Source organism: Scyliorhinus torazame, chromosome 15 (assembly GCF_047496885.1).
Source record: "Scyliorhinus torazame isolate Kashiwa2021f chromosome 15, sScyTor2.1, whole genome shotgun sequence".
Taxonomy (NCBI): Eukaryota; Metazoa; Chordata; class Chondrichthyes; order Carcharhiniformes; family Scyliorhinidae; genus Scyliorhinus; species Scyliorhinus torazame.
Genome location: NC_092721.1, coordinates 53167353 through 53194258, shown reverse-complemented (window position 1 = coordinate 53194258; position 26906 = coordinate 53167353). Strand labels below are relative to the sequence as shown.

At 47.3% G+C, this 26906-nt stretch overlaps 1 protein-coding gene across 2 annotated transcripts in view; it reads right to left on the bottom strand.

Annotated features, from left to right (window-relative positions):
• Positions 1–1433: 1433 nt before the first annotated feature.
• Positions 1434–26906, bottom strand: part of LOC140391594 (claudin-10-like) — a 120320-nt gene continuing 94847 nt past the window's right edge. Inside the window, exons 3-6 of one of the 2 annotated variants that reach the window (XM_072476241.1) lie at positions 19865–19946; positions 16569–16676; positions 11095–11246; positions 1928–1998 (exon numbers count right to left, since the gene is read on the bottom strand). In XM_072476241.1, the coding sequence (XP_072332342.1) occupies positions 11117–11246; positions 16569–16676; positions 19865–19946 (320 nt within the window). In that variant the 3' untranslated portion in view covers positions 1928–1998; positions 11095–11116. Of the gene's footprint in view, positions 1999–11094; positions 11247–16568; positions 16677–19864; positions 19947–26906 lie in introns of both variants that reach the window. The other variant, XM_072476240.1, reaches the window with a different exon arrangement.

Below are 26906 nucleotides of genomic sequence, written 5' to 3'. Positions count from 1 at the left end.
AGTGGGTAGCACTGTTGCTTCACAGCTCCAGGGTCCCAGGTTCGATTCCCGGCTTGGGTCACTGTCTGTGTGGAGTCTGCACGTTCTCCCCGTGTCTGCGTGGGTTTCCTCCGGGTGCTCCGGTTTCCTCCCACAGTCCAAAGATGTGCAGGTTAGGTGGACTGGCCATGCTAAATTTCCTTAGTGTCCAGAAAGGTTAGGTGGGGTTACTGGGTTGCGGGGATAGGATGGAGGTGCCGGCTTAAGAGGGTGCTCTTTACAAGAGCTGGTGCAGACTCGATGGGCCGAATGGCCTACTTCTGCACTGTAAATTCTATGATTCTATGAGAGAAGATTTGGATAAAAAACTGTACCAAAGGATTCTCACAAAATGGAACTATGTCCCCACTCCCGAGCGTAAAAACAGTGGAGCTTTACTCCCGAAATTCCGATATAAAAATGATCCTAATTCAATGCTCTACAGGGGCTAGCAGGGACCCGGATTAAATCTCACAGGTTTAGTTGCGGTTACAGGCCCGCACTTGCGGTTCGGAGTCCCCGCATGCGCGTGATGGAGGCTTCCAGCAGCCGCGCCGAGCTCCATGGCGGATTCGGACCGCGGAGCCACACCGAGAAATTAGGCCTCTCTGATCGGCCGCGCGCCCGAGCATCTAACCCCGCGGATCTTCACCACGGCCGCCTATAAGACCCCCCTGGCCTCCGATCCACCCGTCCCCGACTTGGGCGGCCGCGGACTGAGTCCAGAGCCATCACGGCAGCATCCCGACCGGCAACATGTGGTTAGTTCCACGCCATCAGGAACTCGGCTGGTCAGGAGCGGAGGTTTGCTGGGCGAACCTTTGGCAGTCCGCGGTCACGCCGATTTTCGGGGCTGGAGAATCGGCGGACTAGCGCCAGGCTCGATTACGGCTTGAAAGTGGATTCTCCGACCCGCGCCAGCCATTATTTCGGCATGGGGCTGTGGAGAATCCAGCCCTTTTTTTTGCCGCATTTAGTCTTCAGTGCTGGGACCACCCATTATCAAAGATTACACATTGATTTAGATGGTGAACGAAGATTTCTGCCTGTTTTCTGTTGGAGCACTGGCTACCATTTGGTGGCCTGCTCAAAAATGTGCATGGTCATATTAACCAAAGCTACACAGTGAGAAAGTTGGTTTAAAGTAAAATTCAACATGTTTTCAAACCACCATTTTATCCAATCCCACCATTTTATCCAATCCCTGCCAGTGGGAGTTTGGTTAGTATGACCTGCAAAATCTACGACGCATATTTGACAGGAAAAGTCAATGTTTGCTGTTAGGAAGTTTGCACAGATGTGCATTTTTAGTAAGAAATAGATACAGATATACAGTAAAGTCTGAAGCATAAATTGGTTACATTTCCATTAAATTTAATTGACTTCTTGACACAATTGTTTGTTTATGAAGCTCCATTACAAATACTGTGCTATGCTAAATAATAAACATCGTCAGAGAGCAATACATTTTATTTTCTTGTAACTAATTAACCAGCTGAAACATATCAAAAAAACAAAAATATTTCATCTAACAGTAACTCTTTTTTGCTGCAGTAGTTAAATCTGCATGTTTCACCAAATTAACTGCTGCACAATTGAAATATGATATTTTTTAAAACAAGGAAATTGGTTGCATTAAAAGATCTGTTTTTCTGTAAAGCTATGTATTGACAAAAACTTTCTCAATTTAAAAGCAGTAATTTGAAAAACTGCAGTTTGTTATTTTTTGGCATTATTGTGAGATGCAAATACAAATTTGATATGTTTTTGTAAATTAAAGATTTCTTACAAACTTAAGTTGATTAAAGTAATTTAATCTTTATCTTATTTTTGGGTTGTTTTGCTTAAACATATGAATTCTTATCAAATTGCTTTGGAGGGATCCCTCCATTCCTAATTGATTTCATGTCTTCAGTGACATTGTGTGCCATTGCCCGGGACGAAAAGAGGGATGCTGTAGCATTGTAGCCATAACCCACTCTGAAAGAAAGATTCAAAAAGTTAATGCGTTCAACAGTCAATTCAGTTCCATATTAAATTCAAAAGTTATCTATAAAAATTACATTTCAATTATCTTGTTTTAATTGTTCTTGCACTGATACTGATTTGATCAATCATAACGATGTTGGCAAATTTGCAATGTTCGTTCTTGGCTGTCTGATAGAGACACCTCATCAAAACTGACAAATCTGTCATTTTGAACACAGTAGTGTTTCTGAACTGTATTTATTACCACCTGTTCCCTCTTCCTTTCATGTTGCGGTGCCTGTCACCCCTCCACACATTTCACCCTGTTGCTCAGGTGCGAACGCGAGATACTTTTGGCAAGTTAGTTACCATACTGAATATCCATATTGAAGGCATTTTCTGACCTTATATATGTGTGCAATAACATCAAGCATATGTGTGTAGTAATTAGGAGGAAGAAACTCTGGCTGATGTGTAAAGCCTCAGGCATGCGACCACTCAAAAGTGACATCTGCTGAAAAATTTGGTTTCATTCAGGTTACTATACACCTACTCCATGAAAGGCCTCCCTGGGTAGGTTTTTTTATAACCCAGCAATCCTGTGAAAAGTGGGTTAGCCCTACCCCCTCAACTGGATAGATGGTATTCAGGAGAGGCCACAGGGACTCTGGCATTGAAGGTCCTAGGGCCGCCTGTAGGGTTATAACAACCCCCACCCCGCAAGTCCAATACGTCGTCCATGTCAATGGAAGGGGGAAAATCTTTTGCCCTTTTAGACCATAAGGCCATAAGACATGGAAGCAGAATTAGGCCACTCGGCCCATCGAGTCTGCTCTGCCATTCAATCACGGCTGATATTTTTCTCATCCCCATTCTCCTACCTTTTCCCCATAACCCCTGATCCCCTTATTAATCAAAAACCTATCTACCTCTGTCTTGAAGACACTCAGTGATTTGGCCTCCACAGCCTTCTGAGGCAAAGAGTTCCACAGATTCACTACCCACTGGCTGAAGAAATTCCTCCTCATCTCTGTTTTAAAGGATCATCCCTTTAGTCTGGGATTGTTTTTCCTACAAGTGGAAACATCCTCTCCATGTCCACTCTATCCAGGCGTCGCAGTATCCTGTAAGTTTCAATAAGATCCTCTAAACTCCAATGAGTACATAAAAAACAAGAGGGTAGCCAGGGAAAGGGTTGACCCACTGAAGGATAGGCAAGGGAATCTATGTGTGGAACCAGAGGAAATGGGCGAGGTACTAAATGAATACTTTGCATCAGTATTCACCAAAGAGAATAAATTGGTAGATGTTGAGTCTGGAGAAGGGTGTGTAGATAGCCTGGGTCACATTGAGATCCAAAAAGATGAGGTGTTGGGTGTCTTAAAAAATATTAAGATAGATAAGTCCCCAGGGCCTGATGGGATCTACCCCAGAATACTGAAGGAGGCTGGTGAGGAAATTGCTGAGGCCTTGACAGAAATCTTTGGATCCTCACTGTCTTCAGGTGATGTCCTGGAGGACTGGAGAATAGCCAATGTTGTTCCTCTGTTTAAGAAGGGTAGCAAGGATAATCCCGGGAACTACAGGCCGGTGAGCCTTACTTCAGTGGTAGGGAAATTACTGGAGAGAATTCTTCGAGACAGGATCTACTCCCATTTGGAAGCAAATGGACTTATTAGTGAGAGGCAGCATGGTTTTGTGAAGGGGAGGCTGTGTCTCACTAACTTGATAGAGTTTTTCGAGGAGGTCACTAAGATGATTGATGCAGGTGGGCAGTGGATGTTGTCTATATGGACTTCAGTAAGGCCTTTGACAAGGTCCATCATGGTAGACTAGTACAAAAGGTGAAGTCACACGGGATCAGGGGTGAGCTGGCAAGGTGGATACAGAACTGGCTAGGTCATAGAAGTCAGAGAGTAGCAATGGAAGGATGCTTTTCTAATTGGAGGGCTGTGGCCAGTGGTGTTCCACAGGGATCAGTGCTGGGACCTTTGCTCTTTGTAGTATATATAAATGATTTGGAGGAAAATGTAACTGGTCTGATTAGTAAGTTTGCAGACGACACAAAGGTTGGTGGAATTGCGGATAGCGATGAGGACTGTCAGAGGATACAGCAGGATTTAGATTGTTTGGAGACTTGGGCGGAGAGATGGCAGATGGAGATTAATCCAGACAAATGTGAGGTAATGCATTTTGGAAGGTCTAATGCAGGTAGGGAATATACAGTGAATGGTAGAACCCTCAAGAGTATTGAAAGTCAAAGAGATCTAGGAGTACAGGTCCACAGGTCATTGAAAGGGGCAACACAGGTGGAGAAGGTAGTCAAGAAGGCATACGGCATGCTTGCCTTTATTGGCCGGGGCATTGAGTATAAGAATTGGCAAGTCATGTTGCAGCTGTATAGAACCTTAGTTAGGCCACACTTGGAGTATAGTGTTCAATTCTGGTCGCCACACTGCCAGAAGGATGTGGAGGCTTTAGAGAGGGTGCAGAAGAGATTTACCAGAATGTTGCCTGGTATGGAGGGCATTAGCTATGAGGAGCGGTTGAATAAACTCAGTTTGTTCTCACTGGAACGAAGGAGGTTGAGGGGAGACCTGATAGAGGTCTACAAAATTATGAGGGGCATAGACAGAGTGGATAGTCAGAGGCTTTTCCCCAGGGTAGAGGGGTCAATTACTAGGGGGCATAGGTTTAAGGTGAGAGGGGTAAGGTTTAGAGTAGATGTACGAGGCAAGTTTTTTACGCAGAGGGTAGTGGGTGCCTGGAACTCGCTACCGGAGGAGGTGGTGGAAGCAGGGACGATAGTGACATTTAAGGGGCATCTTGACAAATACATGAATACGATGGGAATAGAAGGATACGGACCCAGGAAGTGTAGAAGATTGTAGTTTAGTCGGGCAGCATGGTCGGCACGGGCTTGGAAGGCCGAAGGGCCTGTTCCTGTGCTGTACATTTCTTTGTTCTTTGTTCTTTGACCCAGAGTTATCAACCGTTCGTCATACGACAAGCTCTTCATTCCAGGGATCATCCTTGTGAACTTCCTCTGGAACCTTTCCAAGGCCAGCACATCTTTCCTTAGATAGGGGACCCAAAACTGCTCACAATACTCCAAATGGGGTTTGACCAGAGCCTTATACAGCCTCAGAAGTACATCCCTGCTCTTGTATTCTAGTCCTCTTGACATGAATGCTAACATTGCATTTGCCTTCTTAACTGCAGACTGAACCTGCACGTTAACATTAAGAGAATCGTGAACAAGGACTCCCAAGTCCCTTTGTGCTTCTGATTCCCTGAGCATTTCCCAATCTAGAAAATATGCCTAAATTCCTCCTTCCAAAGTGCATAACCTCACACTTTGCCGCATTGTATTTGATCTGCGACTTCATTGCCCTCTCTCCTAGCCTGTCCAAATCCTTCTGCAGCCCCCTTGCTTCCTCAATACTACTTGTCCCTCTACAGATCTTTGTATTATCTGCAAACTTAGCAATAGTGCCTTCAGTTCCTTCTTCCAGATCATTAATGTATATTGTGAAATGCTGTGGTCCCAGCACAGATCCCTGAGGCACACCACTAGTCACCGGCTGCCATCCTGAAAAAGACCCCTTTATATCACTCTCTGCCTTCTGCCAGTCAGCCAATCATCTATCCATGCCAGGATTTTATCCTTAACATCATGGGCTCTTAACTTATTTAACAGTCTCCTATGCAGAACCTTGTCAAAGGCCTTCTGGAAATCTAAATAAATCACGTCCACTGGTTCTCCTTTGTCTAACTTCCTTGTTACCTCCTCAAAACGTCATGCTGACTCAGTCCTATTTTACCATGCACTTTCAAGTACTCCGCGATCTCATCTTTAATAACGGACTCTAAAATCTTACCAATGACCAAAGCCAGGCTAACCCGCTATAATTTCCCATCTTCTGCCTCCCTCCCTTCTTAAACAGTGGTGTTACATTAGCCATCTTCCAGTCCTCTGGGACCTTCCCTGCCTCCAATGATTCCTGAAAGATCACCACCAATGCCTTCACAATCCCCTCAGCTATGTCTTTTAGAACCCTGCAATGTAGTCCATCCAGTCCAGGTGACTTATCCACCTTCAGACCTTTCAGTTTCCTCAGGACCTTCTCCTGAGTGATGGCCACTGTACTCACCTCTGCCCCTGATTCTCCTGGAGCTCTGGCATCCCACTGGTGTCTTCCACCATGAAGACTGATGCAAAGTAACTCTCCATTTCTGTGTTTCGTATTATTACTTCTCCAGCCACGGTTTACTGTGGTCCAGTGTTTATTTTTGCCTCTCTACCTTTTATATATTGAAAAAAACTCTTCCTATCTTTTATATTACTAGCTAGGTTGCACTCATATTTCATCTTCTCTCCCCTTATTGCTTTTTTAGTTGTCCTCTGCTCACTTTTAAAGGCTTCCAAATCCTCTGGCTTCTCACTAATCCTCGCCACTCTGTGTTTTTTCTTTTACTTTTATGCTCTCCTTGACTTCCCTCATCAACCGTGGATGCCTTGTCCTGCATGTTTCCTCCTCCTTGGGATGAATGTCTGCTGTGACTCCCGAATAACGCCCAAAAACTCCTGCCATTGCTGTTCCACTGTCTTCCCTGCTAGGTTCCTTTTCCAATCAACTCTGGTCAGCTCCTCCCTCATAGCTTTGTAGTTACCCTTATTTAATCACATCTGATTCCAGCTTCTCCCTCTCAAACTTCAGGGTAAATTCTATCATATTGTGGTCACTGCTTCCTAAGGGTTCCTTCACCTTAAGAACCCTAATCACGCCTGCCTCATTACACATCACCAATGTATAATTGCCTGTTCCCCAATGGGCTCTACCACAAGCTGCTCAAAAAACCCATCACTTAAACAGAAAGTGGGTGAGGCTGATTTCTGGCGAGCCTCCGGTCTGTTTTCTCATTACCAGTTTGAAAGTCTGTGTAGCATGTTCTGCCAACCCATTCGAGGATGTGATAAGGCGCAGTGCAGACATGACGGACTCCATCTTGATTCAAAAACTAGTGAACACAATGCTGTTGTCTGACAGAAGGGCCTCCGGGAGTCCGTGAATGCTGAATGTCTGCCGGAGTCGTTTGAGGTGGCACGTGATGTAGTCGTCGTCATAGAACATAGAACATAGAACAATACAGCGCAGTACAGGCCCTTCGGCCCACGATGTTGCACCGAAACAAAAGCCATCTAACCTACACTATGCCATTATCATCCATATGTTTATCCAATAAACTTTTAAATGCCCTCAATGTTGGCGAGTTCACTACTGTAGCAGGTAGGGCATTCCACGGCCTCACTACTCTTTGCGTAAAGAACCTACCTCTGACCTCTGTCCTATATCTATTACCCCTCAGTTTAAAGTTATGTCCCCTCGTGCCAGCCATATCCATCCGCGGGAGAAGGCTCTCACTGTCCACCCTATCCAACCCCCTGATCATTTTGTATGCCTCTATTAAAGTCTCCTCTTAACCTTCTTCTCTCCAACGAAAACAACCTCAAGTCCATCAGCCTTTCCTCATAAGATTTTCCCTCCATACCAGGCAACATCCTGGTAAATCTCCTCTGCACCCGCTCCAAAGCCTCCACGTCCTTCCTATAATGCGGTGACCAGAACTGTACGCAATACTCCAAATGCGGCCGTACCAGAGTTCTGTACAGCTGCAACATGACCTCCCGACTCCGGAACTCAATCCCTCTACCAATAAAGGCCAACACTCCATAGGCCTTCTTCACAACCCTATCAACCTGGGTGGCAACTTTCAGGGATCTATGTACATGGACACCTAGATCCCTCTGCTCATCCACACTTTCAAGAACTTTACCATTAGCCAAATATTCCGCATTCCTGTTATTCCTTCCAAAGTGAATCACCTCACACTTCTCTACATTAAACTCCATTTGCCACCTCTCAGCCCAGCTCTGCAGCTTATCTATATCCCTCTGTAACTTGCTACATCCTTCCACACTATCGACAACACCACCGACTTTAGTATCGTCTGCAAATTTACTCACCCACCCTTCTGCGCCTTCCTCTAGGTCATTGATAAAAATGACAAACAGCAACGGCCCCAGAACAGATCCTTGTGGTACTCCACTTGTGACTGTACTCCATTCTGAACATTTCCCATCAACCACCACCCTCTGTCTTCTTTCAGCTAGTCAATTTCTGATCCACATCTCTAAATCACCCTCAATCCCCAGCCTCCGTATTTTTTGCAATAGCCTACCGTGGGGAACCTTATCAAACGCTTTGCTGAAATCCATATACACCACATCAACTGCTCTACCCTCGTCTACCTGTTCAGTCACCTTCTCAAAGAACTCAATAAGGTTTGTGAGGCATGACCTACCCTTCACAAAGCCATGCTGACTATCCCTGATCATATTATTCCTATCTAGATGATTATAAATCTTGTCTCTTATAATCCCCTCCAAGACTTTACCCACTACAGACGTGAGGCTCACCGGTCTATAGTTGCCGGGGTTGTCTCTGCTCCCCTTTTTGAACAAAGGGACCACATTTGCTGTCCTCCAGTCCTCTGGCACTATTCCTGTAGCCAATGATGACATAAAAATCAAAGCCAAAGGTCCAGCAATCTCTTCCCTGGCCTCCCATAGAATCCTAGGATAAATCCCATCAGGTCCTGGGGACTTATCTATTTTCAGCCTGTCCAGAATTGCCAACACCTCTTCCCTACGTACCTCAATGCCATCTATTCTATTAGCCAGGGGCTCAGCATTCTCCTCCACAACATTATCTTTTTCCTGAGTGAATACTGACGAAAAATATTCATTTAGTATCTCGCCTATCTCTTCAGACTCCACACACAATTTCCCATCCCTGTCCTTGACTGGTCCTACTCTTTCCCTAGTCATTCGCTTATTCCTGACATACCTATAGAAAGCTTTTGGGTTTTCCTTGATCCTTCCTGCCAAATACTTCTCATGTCCCCTCCTTGCTCGTCTTAGCTCTCTCTTTAGATCCTTCCTCGCTACCTTGTAACTATCCATCGCCCCAACCGAAACTTCACACTTCATCTTCACATAGGCCTCCTTCTTCCTCTTAACAAAAGATTCCACTTCCTTGGTAAACCACGGTTCCCTCTCTCGACGCCTTCCTCCCTGTCTGACCGGTACATACTTATCAAGAACACGCAGTAGCTGATCCTTGAACAAGCCCCACTTATCCAGTGTGCCCAACACTTGCAGCCTACTTCTCCACCTTATCCCCCCCAAGTCACGTCTAATGGCATCATAATTGCCCTTCCCCCAGCTATAACTCTTGCCCTGCGGTGTATACTTATCCCTTTCCATCATTAACGTAAACGTCACCGAATTGTGGTCACTGTCCCCAAAGTGCTCTCCTACCTCCAAATCCAACACCTGGCCTGGTTCATTACCCAAAACCAAATCCAACGTGGCCTCGCCTCTTGTTGGCCTGTCAACATATTGTTTCAGGAAACCCTCCTGCACACACTGTACAAAAAACGACCCATCTATTGTACTCGAACTATATCTTTTCCAGTCAATATTTGGAAAGTTAAAGTCTCCCATAATAACTACCCTGTTACTTTCGCTCATATCCAGAATCATCTTCGCCATCCTTTCCTCTACATCCCTAGAACTATTAGGAGGCCTATAAAAAACTCCCAACAGGGTGACCTCTCCTTTCCTGTTTCTAACTTCAGCCCATACTACCTCGGAAGAAGAGTCCCCATCTAGCATCCTCTCCGCCACCGTAATACTGCTCTTGACTAGCAGCGCCACACCTCCCCCTCTTTTGCCTCCTTCTCTGAGCTTACTAAAACACCTAAACCCCGGAACCTGCAACATCCATTCCTGTCCCTGCTCTATCCATGTCTCCGAAATGGCCACAACATCGAAGTCCCAGGTACCAACCCACGCTGCCAGTTCCCCTACCTTGTTTCGTATACTCCTGGCATTGAAGTAGACACACTTCAAACCACCTACCTGAACACTGGCCCCCTCCTGCGACGTCAAATCTGTGCTCCTGACCTCTATACTCTCATTCTCCCTTACCCTAAAACTACAATCCAGGTTCCCATGCCCCTGCTGCATTAGTTTAAACCCCCCCAAAGAGCACTAACAAATCTCCCCCCCAGGATATTTGTGCCCCTCAGGTTCAGATGTAGACCATCCTGTCTGTAGAGGTCCCACCTTCCCCAGAAAGAGCCCCAGTTATCCAAAAATCTGAATCCCTCCCGCCTGCACCATCCCTGTAGCCACGTGTTTAAATGCTCTCTCTCCCTATTCCTCATCTCACTATCACGTGGCACGGGCAACAACCCAGAGATAACAACTCTGTTTGTTCTAGTTCTGAGCTTCCATCCTAGCTCCCTGAAAGCCTGCCTGACATCCTTGTCCCCTTTCCTACCTATGTCGTTGGTGCCAATGTGGACCACGACTTGGGGCTGCTCCCCCTCCCCCCTAAGGACCCGGAAAACACGATCCGAGACATCATGTACCCTTGCACCTGGGAGGCAACATACCAAACGTGAGTCTCTCACGCTCCCACAAAATCTCCTATCTGTGCCCCTGACTATAGAGTCCCCAATTACTAATGCTCTGCTCCTCACCCCCCTTCCCTTCTGAGCAACAGGGACAGATTCCGTGCCAGAGGCCCGTACCCCATGGCTTACCCTTGGTAAGTCCCCCCCCCCACAAGTATCCAAAGCGGTATACTTGTTTCTCAGGGGAACGACCGCAGGGGATCCCTGCACTGACTGTTTTTTCCCAGTCCCTCTTACAGTTACCCACCTATCTCCAATCTTTGGTGTAACTAATTCCCTGAAGCTGCTATCTATGACCCCTTCTGCCTCCCGAATGATCCGAAGTTCTTCCAACTCCAGCTCCAGTTCCCTAACTCGGTCTTGGAGGAGCTGGAGATGGCAGCACTTCCTGCAGGTAAAATCAGCAGGGACACTAACTGCATCCCTCACCTCAAACATCCTGCAGGAGGAACATTGCACTCCCTTCCCTGCCATTCCTCCAACTTTCTACCAAGATCTGGCTAACAACTAAATTAAATTTTTATAAAAAATAATAATAATATAATAAAATATGGTACTTACCTCACACCAATGGGTCTTATTATTAGGTTAGAGGAGGAGGGCTGGTGGGAGACACTACACGTGTAGTGTCTCGGGTTTCCTCTCCACCAGAATTTATTGGTGAGGGTCTTCCCAGACGTCCGCGGGTCGACTTCCTGTTCCCGCCTAAAAAACTAATTTAAAAGAAAAAAAGAAAAATTCTCAGCTCCTGCTGAAATTGACTAACCAGCCAGCTGTTCTCACACCGCCGAAATCGACTGGCCTGCCCCTGCAAAGACAAGTGCTTTTAAAGGTTGACTTACCTCCCAGCAACCTCCTTCCACAATGCTCCCGCTGAAACTGACTCACCAGCTGTTCTCCCGCCGAAATCGACTGGCCTGCCCCTGCAAAGACAAGTGCTTTTAAAGGTTGACTTACCTCCCAGCAACCTCCTTCCGCAATGCTCCCGCTGAAACTGACTCACCAGCTGTTCTCCCGCCGAAATCGACTGGCCTGCCCCTGCAAAGACAAGTGCTTTTAAAGGTTGACTTACCTCCCAGCAACCTCCTTCCGCAATGCTCCCGCTGAAACTGACTCACCAGCTGTTCTCCCGCCGAAATCGACTGGCCTGCCCCTGCAAAGACAAGTGCTTTTAAAGGTTGACTTACCTCCCAGCAACCTCCTTCCGCAATGCTCCCGCTGAAACTGACTCACCAGCTGTTCTCCCGCCGCCGAAATCGACTGGCCTGCCCCTGCAAAGACAAGTGCTTTTAAAGGTTGACTTACCTCCCAGCAACCTCCTTCCGCAATGCTCCCGCTGAAACTGACTCACCAGCTGTTCTCCCGCCAAAATCGACTGGCCTGCCCCTGCAAAGACAAGTGCTTTTAAAGGTTGACTTACCTCCCAGCAACCTCCTTCCGCAATGCTCCCGCTGAAACTGACTCACCAGCTGTTCTCCCGCCGAAATCGACTGCAATCGACTGTCATCCGGTGTCCATCCATCCATTTTGAATGTGTGTCTACTATCAGTAGGTACATTCCCCCGGAGAGGCCACGTAAAATCCACATGGAGGTTGGACCATGGCCAGCCATTCCCATGGATGAAGTGGAGCTGCCGGGGGGAGTTTTGGGTGCTCCTGGCACCGGGTATACTGTTTTGCTAATTTCTTGATCTCCGTGACAATGCCAGGCCACCACTCGTAGCTCCGGGCAAACATTTTTATTTTTCAGACCACTGGTGTCCTTTATGGAGGTCCTGCAAAATTGCCCTGATGGATCTCTGTGTCTATTCGGAACCCTGGATATGTGTTATCCATTCTGAATTCCCAAATAACAGAGATTCCAGGCTGTGCTTTTTGGCAAAGTTTCGTTGAACTTTATTGTCAGCTTTAGTGTCCACTGGTAAATTTAGTTACAGTACAAACTTAGGTCAGATTGATTGTCTTTAGCGAATACAGTGGTTGAGTTTAAAATACAGATGGTGGTAATTCTTCAAATCATGATACACAGTACAAAATTACGGATTGATTTAAACAAAAGAAAAATGGCGATTTAGCGAAAGCAAGCAGGAAAGAAATAGGTTTCAGAAAGTGATAGATTGATTCAGGAATGGATTTTTCCATCCCGACAAGTGATTTTTAAGGAGATCATTCTCTTAAAGTTTCACCTTCTTTACAGCTGTGATTGGCTTTGACTAATTGATAATTCTCTCAATTCGGCCAAACTGTCTGTCAATTTGTGAGATAAATGTTTTGGCGCAATTTTCCATACCTTGGCTTGCCAATTATGCCTCTAACATTAATTAGATTAACACAGTTTTCAAAAAGTCATTATGGCCCTGACTGACTGTTACCATGGAAACGGAACTGTCCAGGCTTGGGAAATCAGCTGCATACAATGGTGTCTTTTGGGCCAGTTGACGTCACTGGGGAGTTCCGGGTGCGCCTGGTACACTGTTTCGCTAATTTCTTGATCTCCGCGACAATGCCAGGCCACCACACGTAGCTCCGGGCAAACATTTTTATTTTTCAGACCCCTGGGTGCCTTTTATGGAGGTCATGCAAAATTGCCCCCTGGCCGTGTTAAGGGATGACCACTTGGGCACCCACAGGAGGATGTCGTCCACTATGCAGAGTTCCGCCATTTTTGTGGTAAAAGCCCTCAGGTATTTTTTCATAGAATTTACAGTGCAGAAGGAGGCCATTCGGCCCGTCGAGTCTGCACCAGCTCTTGGAAAGAGCACCCTACCCAAGGTCAACACCTCCACCCTATCCCCATAACCCAGCAACCCCACCCAACACTAAGGGCAATTTTGGACACTGAGGGCAATTTATCATGGCCAATCCACCTAACCTGCACATCTTTGGACTGTGGGAGGAAACCGGAGCACCCGGAGGAAACCCACGCACACACGGGGAGGATGTGCAGACTCCGCACAGACAGTGACCCAAGCCAGGAATCTAACCTGGGACCCTGGAGCTGTGAAGCAATTGTGCTATCCACAATGCTACCGTGCTGCCCTAGGTTACTACGGGAAGCGAGGGAGGAGATTGCTGCTTCGTTGGCGATGATCTTTGTGTCCTCACTCTCCACTGGAGTAGTACCGGATGATTGGAGGGAGGCGAATGTTGTTCCCCTGTTCAGGATAGGGAATAGGGAAATCCCTGGGAATTATACATCCGTCAGTCTTACGTCTGTGGTGAGCAAAATATTTGAAAGGATTCTGAGATAGGATTTATGATTATTTAGACAAACATAGTTTGATTAAAGATAGTCAGCATGGCTTTGTGAGGGGCAGGTCATGTCTCACAAGCCTCATTGAATTCTTTGAGGATGTGACGAGACACATTGATGCAGTAGATGTGGTGTATATGGATTTCAGTAAGGCATTTGATAAGGTTCCCCATGGTAGGCTCATTCAGAAAGTTACGGGTCATGGGATACAGGGAAATTTGGCTGTTGGATACAGGATTGGCTGGCTGAAAGAAGACAGCGAGTGGTAATGGATGGAAAGTATTCCACCCGGAGGTCGGTGACCAGTGGTGTCCTGCAAGGATCTGTTCTGGGACCTCTGCTCTTTGTGGTTTTTATAAATGACTTGAATGAGGAAGTGGAAGAGTGAGTTTGCCGATGACATGAAGGTTGGGGGAGTTGTAGATAGTGTTGATGGTTGTTGCAGGTTACAACAGGGCATTGACAGGATGCAGATCTGGGCTGAGAAGTGGCAGATGGAGTTCAACCTTGATAAATGTGAAGTGATTCATTTTGAAAGGTCAAATTTGAATGCTGAATACAGGGTTAAAGGCAGGATTCTTGGAAGTGTGGAGGAACAGAGGGATCTTGGAGTCCATGTACAATAGATCCCTCAAAGTTGCCACCCAGGTTGATAGGGTTGTTAAGAAGGCGCAAATGCAATGGGCTACTTGTTACCATCATCCATCCTGTGTGCCAAGGTGGTCCCAATTCCATAGGGCAAGACGTCACATGTGAGCAACAAAGGCTTTGCCGAGTCAAAGTGAGTCAGCAAGTGGGAAGATGACAGTTGCCGCTTTACTTCATCAAATGGTCCCTGTTGCAGCGGGTCCCAAATCCACCGCTGGTCCTTCTAAAGAAGGACAAGTGCAGCAGGGCCAAAAGCATCGGCAAGAACTTGCCGTAACAGCTGACGACGTCCAAAAATGAACGGAGCTCCGTGGAATCCTTTGGTACTGGCGCCTTCCGGATGGCGTGAACTTTATCATCTATTGTGTGTAGTCTGTGCACGTCAACCCTGTAGCCCAAATAGACCACTTCCGCTATGTGGAACACGCACTTTTTGCGCAGAACCAGGCTGCCTCGATCCTACGTAGCACATCCTCCAGGTGTTTCTGATGCTCCTGATCAGAGAAACCAGTGATCAGCACATCGTCCAGGTAAACTGCCACCTGCGGCAACCCTTGGAGGATATTTTCCATCACCCTCTGGAATATGGCACATGCTGAAAAAGCAGCGAATGGCAGTCTGTTGTATTCATGCAACCACATTTTTTACGTGAGGATGGGACCAAAACTAGCTGGAGTTAGGCGGGGCTCATGTCGAACTTGGTAAAAGTCCTTCCGCTGCTGAGCCTTGCATATAGGTCTTCAATTTTCGGCACTAGGTAATGATCCAGATGGGACACCCGGTTGACTGTGATCTTGTAATCCGTGCAAATGTGGACGGACCTTTCAGGCTTCATAACCGGCACGACCGCGTGGCCCAATCTGCAAAGTGCACCAGACAGATGATTCCCAGCTTCTCCAAACGGTTCAGTTCGGCATCTACCTTCGGCTTCACAGCATAAGGAACTGGTTGGAACCAGAAATGGCATGGTTGGACCTCTGGGTCCACTGATATCCTGACAGAGGCCCCCGGATGGTAACGAGGCCCTCCTGGAACCCCCCTGGGAAATATGCCAACACTGCGTCTGGTCCATCAGGCATACTTGTTGTCAGTCCAAATGGAGGCGTTTTAGCCAGTCGCGCCCCACAAATTTGGGCCAGAACCTTCCACCACCACCAGTGGTAGATTCGCCGACTGAGACCCGTATTGCATGGGAACTTCCGAGGTGCCCACGATCTCCAACAATTCCCCTGTCGTCAGCCAGGCATCAGTATCTTTCAACGCTAAGGCAGGTATCCCAGAGCTAATTTTGTGAGGTGGCTGATCACAGAGCTCTGGTATCAAGTTCCATCTTAATCAGGAAACCATTGATCCGGACCATAACCTCGATAGGCACCACCCGTGGTGCCGAAATGCAGTAAAGGCGGTGGGCCTCCTCCGGCTCGTCGTCGACGAAATGTGTCCGTGTTTGGGACGGTCATCAGTGCAGCGATGGCGGGTGGCAGGATTTTATGTTTCAATAAGAACCCCTCTCGTTCTTCTAAACTGCAGTGAATGTACGCCTAGTCAACCGAATCTCTCCTCCGACAATCCTGCCTACCCAGGAATCTGTCTGGCAAACCTTTGCTGCATTCCCTCTATGGAAAATATATCTTTCCTAAGGTAAGGAGACCAACACTGCACACAGCATTCCAGGGATGATCTCGCCAATGTCCTGTACAGCTTCAATAGGAAATCCTTGCTCCTGCACTCAAATTCCCTTGCAATGAAGGCCACCATACCATGTGCTTTAATTTTGCACACAAACCTCTTATTTGGGACTTTGGGGGCAATTCTCCACCGGGTTGCGCCCAGCACAAATCCCGCCATGTCAGGAGAATTCCGCGTGTGGCCCGAGTGGTCCGATATGAAAAAATAGGGTTCAGAAAGGTAACCATGTAAAGTTGTTAAATTCATTGTTGAATCCTGAGGGCTGTAAGGTACCTAATCGAAAGATGAGAATGCTGTTCCTCCAACTTGATAAAGGAGTAAATCCGCTGCAATGAGTACTTTGTTGCAAGTGTACTCATCATGACATGTTTATTTCAATAAAAGTAGGATTCTAAATACACTTCTTCAATCTATGTAATATCTCATTCAGCTTATTTGATCTTACCTTGGAGGATCTTTCCCATTAGATAAGGAGAAACAAAATATTGCACCTCCCAATATGGAAAGTGAAGATCCAGCCCAACCAATAAACAAAGCAGCTCCTAATTCATATCTGCAGAAGCAACATAAACATTTTTTACTTTTTCTCCTTGACACGTTTACCGAATGTTTAAAAAGTTGTAACAATCTTAGTAAATTACAGGTTTGATGTTATGAGTTAATACTCCAAGTATTCAGCTTTGGTGACAGGAATATAAATCAGGAATTCAGGACCAGGAGGTCAGTACACTATTAAAATGTCACCAGCACGGTATTAAACTTGATGATCAGCCATGATCATAATGAATGACGGAGCAGGCTCGGAGGACTGAATGGCCTCCTCCTGCTTCTACTTTCTCAATATGACTCTATGTATGTCACTGGTTTCTTGTGGCGGCTCAAGTGCTGATGCTATAATGGACTTGTGCAGAATAAAGGCATCATGCTGCCAAGATACTGAGCACTAATCTGCATGCTGTACTGAGTATGGTTGCACGCTAGCTGGACATTGAGGGAGTGGTACTCCTTCCCATAGTTGCTGAATTTAAAGGTGTCATCTACAAAGTGATGTGTGTCAAGTCAATGGCATCCTGTACAATAAGGAAACATGTTATCCTGGCAAAGCCACATGTTCACACTGCCTGCTTGATTCTGGCAAGGGAAAATTAAATGTATTCATCTTGTTTTGCATATAGTGTTGAATTACCTTCCTTTGCTACCTACTCTATATATTCCCAGTGCCTGGGCCAAAGGCCGACCCAAACTGATGTTCAGCATGCCAGCACCAGGTGTGTGAGCTCACAAAGTAGATGCCATTTTGAATTCTGGACAACAAAATTTAATGGCCTCAATCTTAAATATTCTAATGAACATCAGCACATAAACAAAATAGACAACTATACTTTTTCTATCTTTACCACAAAGAACCATAAATGAGCATAAATTCCAGTGCAGAAAAGGACAAGAAAATTCTATTTTTCCATTTCTAATTAGCTTTAATTTCCTAATCTAGCAGAACTGCTTCAGCATCCATTAACAGATTAATGAAGGATTCAGCACCCACCGTGACCATTATTAATTCCGATTCACTTCCCGCATCTAGTGTTTCACTAAGGCAGACATTTGTCAGTTTCCATAACTACTAATTCCCCGAAACCGTCACTCGCCTGTCACCAGGGGCTTATAGCTTGAGGGGCACCACTCTACATCAGCGTGGCTGAAGAGGAGTCTATCCCACTCGTACCACCAGTCATTGGTGTGTTTGGAAGGATCTGCAGGTTGACACACTCAACTTGTTTGATTGCATTATGAATGCACGTTTCTTAGCCATTTAATTCTTTGAGGAAGTGACAACGTTAATTGACGAGGGAAGAGCTGTAGATGTCATATACATGTAAGGCATTTGATAAAGTTTCCCATGGCAGGTTGATGGAAAAAGTGAAGTCGTATGGGGTTCAGGGTGTACTAGCTAGATGGACAAAGAACTGGCTGGGCAACAGGAGACAGAGAGTAGTGGTGGAAGGGAGTGTCTCAAAATGGAGAAAGGTGACTCGTGGTGTTCCACAGGGATCTGTGCTCGGACCACTGTTGTTTGTGATATACATAAATGATCTGGACGAAGGTATAGGTGGTCTGATTAGCAAGTTTGCAGATGATACTAAGATTGGTGGAGTTGCAGGTAGCGAGGAGGACTGTCAGAGAATACAGCGAAATATAAATAGATTGAAGAATTGGGCAGAGAAAGGGAAGATGGAGTTCAATCCAGGCAAATGCGAGGTGATGCATTTTGGAAGATCTAATTCAAGAGCGGACTATACGGTCAATGGAAGAGTCCTGGAGAAAATTGATGTACAGAGAGATCTGGGAGTTCAGGTCCATTGTACCCTGAAGGTGGCAACGCAGGTCGATAGAGTGGTCAAGAAGGCATACAGCATGCTTGCCTTCATCGAACGGGGTATTGAGTACAAGAGTCGGCAGGTCATGTTACAGTTGTATAGGACTTTGGTTAGGCCACATTTGGAATACTGCATGCAGTTCTGGTTGCCACATTACCAGAAGGATGTGGATGCTTTAGAGAGGGTGCAGAGGAGGTTCACCAGGATGTTGCCTGGTATGAAGGGTGCTGGCTATGAAGAAAGGTTGAGTCGATTAGGATTGTTTTCGTTGGAAAGACAGAGGTTGAGGGGGGGACCTGATTGAGGTCTACAAAATTATGAGAGGTATGGACAGGGTGGATAGCAACAAGCTTTTTCCAAGAGTGGGGGTGTCAATTACAAGGGGTCATGATTTCAAGGTGAGAGGGGGAAAGTTTAAGGGAGATGTGCGTGGAAAGTTTTTTACGCAGAGGTGGTGGGTGCCTGGAACGCTTTGCCAGCGGAGGTGGTAGAAGCGGGCACAATAGCATCATTTAAGATGCATCTAGACAGATATATGAACGGGCAGGGAACAGAGGGAAGTAGATCCTTGGAAAATAGTGACAGGTTTAGATAAAGGACCTGGATCGGCGCAGGCTGGGAGGGCCTGTTCTCTTTGTTCTTTGTTTCAAATCCTGGGATGGAATTCGAAAGCAGAGCTTCTGGCTCAGAGGCAAGGATGCTACCCGCATTGCCACAAGACCTCCTCCCATTATTAATAATGCACACTTAATATGAGCCATACTACAAGCTCACTTGGCCAGACAGCTGGTTTGTTACACAGAGCAAGTCCAGCAGCATTCTTTGAGATTTATTAATTAAAAATGTTTGAATTGAAAGTTGCATATTTCTTTATATTGTTAAATTAAATAATGCACTGAAATAATTTTGTTTCCTTAATTTGATGTGGTAATATATAAATTTGTCAATTGCAATGGACAGAGGTACACAATTGGTACTAAATAATGGCAAATTTTGTAATTTGTACTGGGCAAAGTCGCTATAGTCCCAGACGATCATAGACTGCTTTCCCCTTTGAGGGGGAGAGCCGACTGGTGGTGATTAAACCTGAGGATAACCACACCTCAGGTGTAAGGTGAGGTTGAGATATTACCACAAAACTGTTTCAGGGCATTATTTCAGTTAACAATACAAAGAAATATGCAATTTTCAATGCAAACATTTTTAATTAATAAATCTCAAAGAATGCTGTTCTGAGGACTGTACTGCAATACTATCGTTTTCCTTCAATAGAGTACTTTGGAGACGACAATCTCAGCTTCCATTTACCTGTCATTAGATTTAATAGTTTAGTCGAAAATTAAGCTGGACTATAATACAAACTTACTTTTGTTCTACAATCATGGGATCATAGAATTCTGCAGTAATTCGATTTGCATACCAAGAAAAAGCAATTACAGATGCCAATCCTGTAGGGAATAGATTTGCATTAGTCCAAGAAGAATAACTAATTGCAGAACTAATCACCGGCGGCACAAGACGGAGAATTTCACCCAATAAAACAATGTTTCCCTTGGGGAGCAGATGTTCTCACACTTTAATAGCTGTTTGGGCTAACAGCCAAGCACACATAATGAGGCTTGGCTGAGAGCCCATACATACATTGCCCTTGTTGAAACAGCTGTTCCCCAGAGGAAACATCATTTGATTGACAGTTCAGGCTTTCTGGCCTCCACTGTGAATTTTACAATGTTGTTTACATAGGTTAAGTGGTTTCAAGGGTTTGTGATTTTGATATTTGCATGGGCCTGGATGATTGAAACTTGTATCAGACTTTTTTAAAATAGGAGAAAGTTACAAATGAATTACTTTTTTTTCAAAGTCATGCTACAATTGTATTCAAGTATAAAAACTAGCAAGTCATGCTACAGTTGTATAGAACCTTGGTAAGGCCATACTTGGAATATTGCGCACAATTCTGGTCGCCACACCACCAGAAGGATGTGCAGGCTTTGGAGAAGGTGCAGAGGAGGTTTACCAGGATGTTGCCTGGTCTGGAGGGTTTTAGTAATTCAGAGAGGCTGAATAGACTCGCACTGTTTTCATTAGAAAGACAGAGGTTGAGGAGTGTCCTCATAGAGGTCTACAAGATTATGAGGGGCATGGATAGAGTGGATGCGTAGCACTCTTTCCCAGAGTGGAGGGGTCAGTCATTAGGGGGCATAGTCTGTGGGGCAAAGTTTAGAGGAGATGTGCGAGGCAGGATTTTTACACAGAGGATGGTGAGTGCCTGGAACGCCCTTCCAAGGGAGGTTGTGGAAGCAGATACATTAACTGCATTCAAAAGACATCTCGACAAATTGATGGATAGGATGAGTATAGAGGGATACGGCACTAGGAAGATCTGAGGGTTTCGGCCAAGGGTTGTATCATGACCAGTGCATGCTTGGAGGGCCACAGGGCCTGTTCCTGTGCTGTATTGTTCTTTGTTCAAGGGCACAGTGACTCAATAGACATGGATAAGAAGGCTAATCGAGTTTTGTCTTTCATGGCTAGAGGGATGGAATTCAAGACTAGTGAGGTTATGCTGCAATTGTGTAGGGTGTTGGTGAGGCCGCATCTGGAGTATTGTGTTCAGTTTTGGTCTCCTTACCTGAGAAAGGATATATTGGCACTGGAGGGAGTGCAGAGGAGATTCACTAGGTTGATCCCAGAGTTGAGGGGATTAGATTATGACGAGAGGTTGAGTAGACTGGGACTGTACTCATTGGAGTTTAGAAGGATGCGGGCGGATCTTATTGAGACATATAAAACTATGAAGGGAATAGATAGGATAGATGCGGGCAGGTTGTTTCCACTGGTCGGGGAAAGCAGAACTAGGGGGCATAGCCTCAAAATAAGGGGAGGTAGATTTAGGGCGGAGTGTAGGAGGAACTTCTTCACCCAAAGGTTTGTGAATCTCTGGAATTCCTTGCCCAGTGAAGCAGTTGAGGCTCCTTCTTTAAACGTTTTTAAGAAAAAGATAGATGCCTTTCTAAAGAATAAAGGGATTCGGGGATATGGTGTACGGGCCGGAGAGTGGAGCTGAGTCCACAAAGATCAGCCATGATCTCATTAAATGGCGGAGCAGGCTCGAGGGGCCAGATGGCCTACTCCTGTTCCTAGTTCCTATGTTCTTATGACTGCCATAGCTTGTCAAAGGATGAATGAGGGTCCATACGGGGTTGGTGGAAGGCAAAGCTTGGCATATTAGACACGTCGGGCCATAGGGGTTGGTGGAAGGGCAGACCTATCTGGAGGCATAGAAAGGATCTTTTGAACTTGCTTTCTAAAAGGTCCCCTTATGCAGACAAAGGTCCATGACCTCTCTAAGGGACTGTAAACCACAACTCTTTAAAAACCTGGCCCATCTCCTTGAATACTACAGAGGGATAGGACATGCCTTTCTCTGCAATGGAATTGATTGGGAGTGCCAGAAGCGGGCTTTTGACAGGAGCCAGCCAACCCATCCTTTAAAGGTACTCCTGGAAATCAGACAACCCAGGAATGAGTTGGGAATCTCGGAATCGGAACCCACCTACATACTTAAAGGGCTCCTGAGTCAGCCTGACTCAGTGAAAATCCAGGACATAACCAGGTTCTCTCTCCACAGATGCTGTCAAATCTTCCAGCATTTCCTGTTTTTATGTTAGTAATCAAGAGGTCTGGATGAAGAATCCAGAAAATGTGACTTCAAATTACATGCTAGAAGTTTGAGGATTTTTATTCTGTTCAAAAAAATCAAAAGTAACCACAAAATTCTTAGATTGTCTTAAATGCCCATCTTCCCTTCTCCCTATTTTTGTAACCTCCATCAGTCCCACAACCCATTGAGGCCTCTGCACTCCTCCAAATCTGCCCTCCTCCACATTACCTATGTTAATTACTTCCCCACTGACAACTGTGCTCTGAGCTACTTGTGCCCTCTAACTTCCCTTCCTATCTTCTTTACCTCTTTATCGCCCTTGCTTCTCTTTTAAGAGTCTGCTTAAAACCTACCTCCAAGCTTTTGGTCACCTGTCCGAATACCTCCTCATCTAGTTCTATATCATATTTCTTTGATCACTTCCGGGTGCGGCTATGCAGAGCTAGGTCGCATATTTGGTAGCTCCCGCTTGGAACGGACTTTTGGGCTCTTTTACAGGGCCCCCACTGCATTTGTTTGACATTTCCTGGTGTGGGAAGAAGACTGCAGCATTCCCCTGACAGTGTCCCCCAGGAATGTTATGTCTTTTGGCTACCAGACCCGGCAGAAACAGTAAAAGATTTGGCTTGAGCTGCAGGAATAGACAAAGGCCTCTTCCAGCATGCAGGCGGGGGAAGGGCAAGCTTAAAGCTGCAATCTGACTTGACTCTATCAAAGGTGAATTCTAGCAGCAGAGGAAACAACTGTGAAAAGATCTACCAAGGCCATTGAAGAAGCAGGGACGAGGCTTCCGGTGGCGGCCATGGAGAGTAGGTCGCGCATTCGGCAGCTCCCGTCTGGAACGGACTCTCAGACCTTTTTCAGGAGTTTCCATAGACTTTTTGGGGCAGGCTGGTGAAGTGAAAACTGCCAAAAGGATTCCCTCTCGACTTCTGGTTGCGGCTATGCGGAGCTAAGCCGCATGATTCGGCAGCTCTCGCTACCACGGACGTTCGGGCTCGTTAGAGGAGCCCCAACGGAACTTTTTTTTTTTTTTTTGACGCAGCCCGTAGGGAAGGGAAGAGAGAGGTCCCCCTCCAACTTTTGGAGAGAGAGCCCCTCCAATCCGGCTGATAACGTGGAATGTGAGGGGCCTGAACGGGCCGGTGAAGAGGGCTCGAGTGTTCACGCACTTAAAGGGACTGAAGGCGGACGTGGCCATGCTCCAAGAGACACACCTGAAGGTGGCGGACCAGGACAGGCGAAGAAAGGGATGGGTAGGACAGGTATTCCACTCGGGACTGGACGCGAAGAATAGAGGGGTGGCAATTTTGGTGGGAAAGCGGGTGTCATTTGAGGCCAAGACTATTGTAGCGGACAATGGAGGGCGATATGTAATGGTGAGCGGCAGGCTGCAAGGGATGTGGGTGGTGTTGGTAAACGTATACGCCCCGAACTGGGATGATGCAGGATTCATGAAGCGCATGTTGGGGCACATTCCAGACGTGGAGATAGGAGGCCTGATAATGGGAGTGGACTTCAATACAGTGTTGGATCCCGCACTGGACCGCTCCCAATCAAGGACTGGAAAGAGGACGGCGGCAGCCAAGGTACTTAGGGGGTTTATGGATCAGATGTGGGGAGTGGACCCATGGCGGTTTGCAAGGTCGCAGGCCAGGGAATTTTCTTTCTTCTCCTATGTACACAAAGCCTACTCCCGGATAGATTTCTTTGTTCGGCGCTCATCCCGAGGGTGGAGGGGACGGAGTATTCGGCTATAGCCGTTTCGGACCATGCCCCGCACTGGATGGAACTGGAGCTGGGAGAGGAGAGGGACCAACGCCTGTTGTGGCGGCTGGATGTGGGACTGCTGGCAGACAAGGTGGTGTGTGGGAAGGTGAGGGGGTGTATCGAAAGGTACTTGGAGGCCAACGACAACGGGGAGGTGCGAGTGGGGGTGGTATGGGAGGCGTTGAAGGCGGTGATCAGGGGAGAGCTAATTTCCATTAGGGCTCATAGGGAGAAGACAGAGGGTATGGAAAGGGAGAGGTTAGCGGGGGAGAGTTTGAGAGTGGACAGGAGATACGCAGAAGCCCCGGAGGAAAGATTACTTGGGGAAAGACGACGGCTCCAGACAGAGTTTGACCTGTTGACCACAGGGAAGGCGGAGGCACAGTGGAGGAAAGCGCAGGGGGCGACCTACGAGTATGGGGAAAAGGCTAGTCGGATGCTGGCACACCAGTTCCGTAAGAGGATGGCAGCGAGGGAAATAGGGGGAGTCAAAGATGGAGTCAAAGATGGAAGGGGAGCCACGGTTCGGAGTGCGACGTAAATAAGCGAGGTATTCAAGGCCTTTTATGAAGAGCTCTAGATCAGCTGAGATTCCCGAGGGTGGAGGAGCAAGAGGTGGCTGGTTTGGGGGCACCAATTGGGTTGGAGGAGCTGAGCAAGGGTTTGGGGAGCATGCAGGTGGGGAAGGCCCCGGGACCGGATGGATTCCCGGTGGAGTTCTACAGGAAGTACGCAGACCTGTTGGCCCCGCTACTGGTGAGGGCCTTTAATGAGGCAAGAGAGGAGGAGACCCTGCCCCCGACAATGTCGGAAGCGAAAATTTCTTTGATCCTAAAGCGGGACAAGTACCCACTGCAATGTGGATTGTACAGGCCGATCTCACTCCTCAATGTGGATGCAAAGTTGCTGGCAAAAGTGCTGGCCACGAGGATCGAGGACTGTGTCCCGGTGGTAATCCACGAGGACCGGACGGGATTTGTAAAGGGCAGGCAACTAAACACCAATGTGCGGCGGCTCTTAAACGTGATAATGATGCCATCGGAGGAGGGAGAGGCGGAGATAGTGGCAGCTATGGACGCGGAGAAGGCCTTTGACCGAGTAGAGTGGGAGTACCTCTGGGAGGTGCTGCGTAGGTTTGGGTTAGGGGTAGGGTTTATCAATTGTGTTAAGCTCCTTTACAGAGCCCCGATGGCGAGTGTAGTGACGAACCGGCGGAGGTCGGAGTACTTTTGACTGTACCGAGGGTGCCCCCTGTCCCCCCTGTTGTTCGCATTGGCGATCGAACCATTGGCCATGTCATTGAGGGAGTCTAATAAATGGAGGGGGTTGGTCCGAGGGGGAGAAGAGCATCGGGTGTCGCTATATGCGGATGACCTATTGCTGTACGTGGCGGATCCAATGGAGGGGTTGGTGGAGGCCATGCAGACTCTAAGGGAGTTTGGAGAGTTTTTGGGCTATAAGCTCAATGTAGGAAAGAGTGAGCTCTTTGTATTACAGGCGGGGGACCAAGAAAGAGGGATTGGGGACCTACCGCTGAGGAGGGCGGAGGGGAGCTTTCGGTATCTGGGGATCCAGATAGCCAGGAGTTGGGGGACCCTACATAAACTGAATCTGACGAGGTTGGTGGAGCAAATGGAGGAGGATTTCAAAAGATGGGACATGTTACCGCTCTCGCTGGCGGGTAGAGTGCAGTCGGTCAAAATGGTGGTCCTTCCAAGGTTTTTGTTTGTGTTTCAGTGCCTTCCCATCGTGATCACTAAGGCCTTTTTTAAGAGAGTAGGCAGGAGTATTATGGGGTTTGTGTGGGCGAATAAGACCCCGAGAGTAAGGAGAGGGTTCCTGGAACGCAGTAGGGACAGAGGAGGGTTGGCGCTGCCAAACTTGGGGAGCTACTACTGGGCAGCAAATGTGGCGATGATCCGCAAGTGGGTTATGGAGGGAGAGGGGGCGTCATGGAAGAGGATGTAGATGGCGTCCTGTAAAGGAACGAGCCTGGGGGCGTTGGTGACGGCACCGCTGCCGCTCTCGCCGACAAAGTATACCACGAGCCCGGTGGTGGCAGCAACGCTAAGGATCTGGGGCCAGTGGAGGCAGCACCGGGGTGCAATAGGAGCATCGGTGTGGTCCCCGATCAGGGGTAACCACCGGTTTGTCCCGGGGAAGATGGACGGGGGGTTCCAGAGCTGGCATCGGGCGGGGATTGGAAGAATGGGGGACCTGTTCATCGACGGGATGTTTGCGAGCCTCGGGGCACTGGAGGAGAAGTTCAAGTTACTCCCGGGAAATGCCTTTAGATATGTGCAGGTGAGGGCTTTTGTGAGGCGACAGGCGAGGCAATTCCCGTTGCTCCCGGCACAAGAAGTTCAAGATAGGGTGATCTCGGGTGTATGGGTTGGGGAGGGCTAGGTGTCGGAAATACACCAGGAGTTGAAAGAAGAGGGGGAAGCACTGGTGGAAGAGTTGAAGGGTAAATGGGAGGAGGAGCTGGGGGAGGAGATCAAGGAAGGTCTGTGGGCTGATGCCCTAGGTAGGGTTAATTCCTCCTCCTCGTGTGCCAGGCTCAGCCTGATACAATTTAAGGTGGTCCACAGAGCGCACTTGACAGGGGCGAGGTTGAGTAGGTTCTTTGGGGTAGAGGACAGATGTGGAAGGTGCTCAGGGAGCCCGGCGAACCATGTCCATATGTTTTGGTCATGCCCGGCACTGGAGGGGTTCTGGAGAGGAGTGGCAGGAGCAATATCTCAGGTGGTGAAAGTCCGGGTCAAGCCAAGCTGGGGGCTAGCAATATTTGGAGTAGTGGACGAACTGGGAGTGCAGGAGGCGAAAGAGGCCGGCATTCTGGCCTTTGCGTCCCTAGTAGCCCGGCGAAGGATATTGCTAATGTGGAAGGAGGCGAAGCCCCCCAGCCTGGAGGCCTGGATAAATGATATGGCTGTGTTCAAAAAGTTGGAGAGAATTACGTTCACCTTGAGAG